Source organism: Pongo abelii, chromosome 3, assembly GCF_028885655.2.
Source record: "Pongo abelii isolate AG06213 chromosome 3, NHGRI_mPonAbe1-v2.0_pri, whole genome shotgun sequence".
NCBI lineage: Eukaryota > Metazoa > Chordata > Mammalia > Primates > Hominidae > Pongo > Pongo abelii.
In genome coordinates this window covers 4,604,749-4,610,907 of record NC_071988.2, presented here as the reverse complement: position 1 = coordinate 4,610,907, position 6,159 = coordinate 4,604,749, and the positions used below count along the sequence as shown (strand labels likewise).

General features: G+C 62.6%; 1 protein-coding gene across 2 annotated transcripts in view; it reads left to right on the top strand.

The window, feature by feature from the left end:
- The first annotated feature begins 357 nt into the window (after positions 1-357).
- The window catches only part of HTRA3 (HtrA serine peptidase 3), a 39,635-nt gene continuing 33,833 nt past the window's right edge, over positions 358-6,159 (top strand). For both annotated transcript variants that reach the window (XM_024246526.3, XM_024246527.3), the window contains exon 1: positions 358-959. In XM_024246526.3, coding sequence (XP_024102294.1) covers positions 575-959 — 385 coding nt within the window. In that variant the 5' untranslated portion in view covers positions 358-574. The remainder of the gene's footprint in view (positions 960-6,159) is intronic.

Here is a 6,159-nt window from a genome sequence, read left to right as displayed (position 1 = left end):
CTGTGAGGTTGAGGAATGCTGTCAATTCCCCTTTCCTGGAGGAGGAAACTGAGGCACAGAGGAGACTGGACCCAGAGAGAACCCTCCAGAGCGGGGAGAACGCATCCCCCAAGGTTTCTGGGATAGGCTGGGCCCGGGGGTCTCCACCAGAAAGGACCCCTGCGTGTCTGTAGCCTCGGGTTTTCCCGACCAGGCAGACCGGAGTCCCAAGGCCTGCCGGGTGGGTCCAGGCCCGGAAGGCCAGGCGGGGCCCTGTCGGGGCCTGGGCGGGGCTGGCGGAGGGGCCGGGCCGCCCCTTCCAGCGAGGGCGGGCTGGGCGGTCGCCTTTAAAGGCGCTGGGCCCGCCGCCCGCGGACCGTCAGGCTGGAGGGAGCTGAAGTCACTTCGCTCCCTGCGCCCTGGGGATGCCCCTGCCGCCCCGACGCCCGCCAGCCTGAGCCACCGGCGCATGTGACCGCGCGTCCGCCCCAGTCCCATCCGTAGGCGCCCGGCGCCCGGCCCCGCAGCGGCCTCGTTGTCCCCGCCGGCCCCCGCCCGGTCTCCCGCGCTGCCACCCGCCGCCGGCCTGGCCGCCATGCAGGCGCGAGCGCTGCTCCTGGCCGCGTTGGCCGCGCTGGCGCTGGCCCGGGAGCCCCCTGCGGCGCCGTGTCCCGCGCGCTGCGACGTGTCGCGGTGTCCCAGCCCCCGCTGCCCCGGCGGCTACGTGCCCGACCTCTGCAACTGCTGCCTGGTGTGCGCCGCCAGCGAGGGCGAGCCCTGTGGCGGCCCCCTGGACTCGCCTTGCGGGGAGAGCCTGGAGTGCGTGCGCGGCCTGTGCCGCTGCCGCTGGTCGCACGCCGTGTGTGGCACCGACGGGCACACCTATGCCAACGTGTGCGCGCTGCAGGCGGCCAGCCGCCGTGCGCTGCAGCTCTCCGGGACGCCCGTGCGCCAGCTGCAGAAGGGCGCCTGCCCGTTGGGTAAGCGCTCGGGGGCCAGGGAGGAAGTGAAGCTTCTTTCTCTTGGGGAAACTAAGGCCGGGAGTTAAGGCCGAGCTCCAGGTCGCCCTTCCCTGGGCACCACCGGGTGGCCCTTCAGAAATCATCCCACCAGCCCTCTGGTCTTTCAGATGAAGAAACTGAGGCCCGGAAAGGTAAACCGCTGTCCCCAAGGTCACACAATTAGAGTCGAAAGGGAAACCCGGTGGTCTCCTGGCCACCCGAGGGGCCTCATCTAGGACTGTTTCCAGCTCTGGTCTCTTCAGAACTGATGTCTTGTGCCCATTCCCGTGGTCCTTGGACCCCTGCTCTGTCCGGGTATTCAGTGAAAGGCACTCTTTCCTGCCCTAAATCTCCAGCCCGGGTGCCCTCTTGCGTGATGCCTTCTTTCCTTGAGACTGTGGTTAAGTGCATGTCTCCACCGGACTGTGTGGGAAGGGTCGGGGTGCAGGTTCCTGAACTGCTTAGGGCGCCCCAGGGAGAGGCTGCTTGGGGGAGAGAATGTCGGGGTCAGACCGTAGAACAGCCTCCCCTGAGGCAGTCGGCTCTGGGTTGCATCTCACCGTGCAGGTTGACTCTGCGTGGAGGAAAATGCTGGAAAACCTGCTGTACCTTTTTCCCTGTTTGGGGTGCCTCTTAGGAAGGCAAACTCTGCTGTGGCCGGACAGGGGCTCACTGAAGACCGGCGACAGGCCCCAGGTTCATGGATAGGAGTCAGGGTCCTGTGTGCCATCAGCTTGCAGGTGGCAGGGAGAGATACAGTAGCTGCCAGAACAGGCTCCGTGGAGCCTCAGGAGCACCATGGGGAGCACCAACTGCCAGGGCACCTGGGAAGCCTGCAGAGGGCTTCCTGATTTTTCTGCGGTCCGCTGAACACAATTCCAAGTGTTTCCATGGTCTAAAAAGGTTGGGGAACTGAGCGCTCTATTCCTGTAGTGGAGACTCACAGGCGCAATCTATCAGAGGTTCTGAGAAAACCTGCAGTGTCCTCAATTGATAAAACCCAGGGCTTCCCCAGAGAATTTCAACAGCGAGCTCTTCTGTTCTGGCAGAACACATGTGACCTCCTCCAAGCACGCTGGGGTTCCTGGGAGCCCCGTGTGGGAAGCATCATTCGGGATTAGCTAGGATTATGTGGAAGAGCCACTGCAGGGTTTGGCAGGGAGTCCCAGTCCACCTTGTGCTGGTACAACACCTGAGACTGGGCAGTTTATACAGGACAGAGATGTATTTCTCGCAGCTCTGGAGGCTGGGAAGTTCAAGACCAAGGTGCCAGCAGGCTGGGTTGTCTAGTGAGGGCTGCACTCTGCGGAAGGGAGGAAGCTGCGTCTTCACACGGCAGAAGTGCAGGCAGGGACAAGGTGGAATGCAGCCTGTAGCCTCTCATAAGGAACTTCAGCCCATGCTCGAAAGGAGGAACCTTGTGACCTCATCACCTCCTAACACCCCACCTTTTCATATCATCATATTGGCAACACCTCTGTTTCGGAGGGAACCTGTTCAAACCGTCATGGGGGTGAGGGTGATGAGGTCCGGCTTGTGTTGAGACTGCCCAGGAGGCTGAGGGGTGCGAGTGTGGGGCTGCGGGGTCTCGGAGACGTTGTCATTGACTCAACGCCTGCTGCACTGTCACGGTGGCTCATCAGTTTGGGGCTTGGTGCTGGGGTACCTTTCCTGGGCCTGCCCATTGCAGCCCAGCTGTGTGGATGGGGGCCACCTCCCCACCCCGCTCCCCACTGTGGAAGGCACTATGAGAATAGGGCTGCAGGGCTCAGGGCTGGCAGGGAGCTGGAGGCAGCCTGGGTGTTCTGAGACACTGACTCCTGGAGTTCGTGTCATGAGGCGCTTTCTCTGTGTGCCCAGCTGGCCCCAGGCTGGTGACAGGGCACAGCCATGTAGCAGACCCTGTTGGTGCCCTCAAGCCTCACAGACCATCGAGGGGACAGAAGGGAGGGTGCAAGGAGGAAAATAGTCTTATCCCCAGAGACAGGTGCATGGGGAGCTCAGAAGGCCGGGAGGCAGCCGCGAGTGTGGGGTCATGGGCTGAGGCCTCAGTGCTCCGGGGTCTGTGGTCCCAGCACATCTCTTCCCTATGAGGTGACCTTAGACCACTTTCTCACCCTGAGTTTCCTCAACTGAGAAGCGGGGACGACAGCAGCACCTGCAGGAGAGCTGCTGCCAGGCACAAAGGCACACACCCCTTGCCTGATGGGTGACCCCCAGACCACGTTGTTTCATATGTTGTTATCACTGTGGCAACCGATCCACATCTGTCTCACCCAGCAAGGTCAGGAGAGGCTCTCCAGAGGAGGCGCTTCTGTGCCAAGCTGTGGAGGAGGACTGGGAGCTGCCCGGGGAAGGATGGGGAGGACGGGGAGGGCGTGGGCAAGGCAGAGACCTGCACAGGACCTGAGAGCCCTGTCGCCACCAGAGCCCAAGGAGCCAGGTGGGGAGCTGGGGCCTGGTGGGGAGGGGACGCAGAGAGTGCAGGCGGGAGGCTGCTGGCCATCTCCAGGGCGCCGTTCACACTGTGGGTGGTGTGCAGCCCTGCCACTGTAGCTTGCTGCATGGGGACCTGGGACAGCCAGCTTTCGGCAGGGTGACACGCAGAGTCCACTCCCTGTGGAGGCCTTGGGTGCCCGGCCTCTCCCCAGCCCTGTCTCATTTCCCACGGCAACCCTGGTCCTTTGCCAGGCACCACAGATGTGCTGCCGGAGGCCAAGAAGGGTGAGGGACTGCTCTGAGGTCACATGGTCAGGAAGTGACCCAGCTGGGCCTGGCCTGGGTCTGGCTGGCTTTGAAGGCTATGCTCTGTGGGGCTCCTGGCTTTTCCTCTGCAAGGGGTGGCAGGGCCCCTGAGGCTGGGAGTCGGGTCAGGCCTGGGCCCCCACCTCCATCAGGCTCAGCCTCCATGGAGTATTCCAGCAGCGTAGCCGGCCTTCTGCCCTCCCAAGGTCCCAGCCGGAAGTTGCTGGGTGCCGGTCACACTTAATGGTGTGCCAGGCGCTGCCGGGCATTTCTGGGAGGAAGTCCTGCCTGGTGAGGGCAGCCTCCTGTGGGCTGAGGTTCCTTGTGCTCTCCTCTCCCCTGCCCATGTCAGCTCCTCCACCTTCTCACACCCTCTAGGCAGGAAGGTCTCCTTGGTCCCTTCTCGCCACCCTCCCCTGCCCCCCGGCCCCAGTAAGCTCATCTGCCATTAAGTCCTCCCCAGGTGCTGGGACTTCGGGCCCTATCTCCAGCCCCCAGGTCTCTCCTGAGTTACAGTCACGTGGAGATGCCTGCGGAGCCGCCTCCGGCTCCACTCTTCCCAGCCCCACTGAAAGGAGCACCAGGATGTTCAGTGGGGAGCCTCGATCCCCTCTCTCCCTCCGCCCCTCATCCCCCTCTTCCCTTCACTCCCCTCAACGCCTGCTGCACTGTCACGGTGGCTCATCAGTTTGGGACTTGGTATGGGGGTACCTTTCCTGGGCCTGCCCATTGCAGCCCAGCTGTGTGGATGGGGGCCCTTACTCCTCTCCACCCCTCATTGCCCTCTGCCCCTGACTCCCCTCCACCCCTTACTCCTCTCCACCCCTCATTGCCCTCTGCCCCTGACTCCCCTCCACCCCTTACTCCTTCTCCTGTGCACCGGGAGTCCTCTCAGCTCATCCACAAAACATCTCCTGGGGCGCTCTGACTTCCCCCCTCCATCCTCCTTTCCATCACTTCTCACACAGCAGCCAGGATCACCTTGGTCAATCTGTCCTGCCCGTCACCAGTAGGCTTCCTTGCAAGGCATCCCAACACTTACCTTGACTCACAGGGCCCTGTGCCTGCCATCTGGCCCACATCACCCTCGGTGCCGTCTCCCACCGTCTCCTCATCCCCTGTGCTCCGGCCTCGCGGCCTCACCGGTCTCTTTCCCACCTCGAGGCCTTTGCACGCACAGTGCCCACGCCCGGCGTTTCCTTCCCTTGCCTTCGCGTGGTGGGTTCCTCATCCTGCCTTCACCCGGATGTCCCACCGCCCCTGAGCCGCTTGCCCTGGCCACTGTGCCCAGGTCATCCTTTATTGCCTGGTGAGCACACCCAGGGTCTCCGGTGGGCCCTGCACACAGCTGTGACTGTGGGTCAACTTCTCTGCATGATCCCCATCTCCTCCAGGCTCGGAGCCTTGCAGGGCAGGGGCCTGGGCCAGTGCGTGGCCTCCGTAGATGACATGAAATGAGACGAGAGCCCATGTGGTGTGTGAATCTCCTATAACCCTCTGGGCCCTTCTTGCATACCTCCAGTGACGGGGGCTCACCCCTTCTCAAGGGAGCCCTTGCATCTTCTCAGGTCCACGTTAAGGCAGCGCAGTTGCACAGAGCGGATAAATGTCCATCCATGGGGTGGTAAAAGCGGGGATAAATGCGTTTCTGAGGGCCTGTTTGGAGAAGGGTTTCCCTTTGCGCGTAACCAGAGCTCTGAGGCCATGCAGCCTCTCCTCTGGCTGCAGATAAACAGGACTTGGAGCCTGCCATGCGCTCACAATGTAAAGCCCCGGAGCAGTTTACAAGGTGGCATTTAATCACCGGCTTTTATTGTGCAACCCCAAGCAGGTTCTGACGGCATCTCCCGGTTGTATTTATTGAAGAACTTGGGTTGGCTTTTGATTTGTAATCCTCTTAGCAGCTTCCTGGGGCTGCACATGCCTTGGAGTTCAGCATCTGGGACCACTCAGGCAAGATGACGCCTCCCCTTCTGCCCCGCCCACTCCCGCTGGGGCTGCAGGGCTGAGCCACAGCATCTGGCGGCACTGGAGGACTTGGAACTGCCGGCAGAGCTGCTTGGCCAAGAGCTTTCGCCAAGGCTGCCAGGAGCCAGGAGTCCAGCCGGACTGGAGCTGAGACCAGGGCGCTGTGCAGCTGCCCTTCCTGCCAGGGCTTGGCCTAGCAAATGCACCCTCACCCCATCTGCCAGCCTGTGGTCTTCCCCCGACAGGCCTCTGCCCTCCCATGCAGCCCCACACAGCAGCCTGAAGGGACTTGGCGAGACCCGGACCATCCCTGCCAAAATCTGGGCCATGGCTCCCACGGCCTCAGGACTAAGCATAGCCTCCTGGCAGGCTCGCAGGCTTGGTGCCCCCGACCACTGCCTCCTGCCCACATCACCACAGCCGCAGACCCCTGTGAAACCCCCATCCTGCATTGTGAGGGACCAAT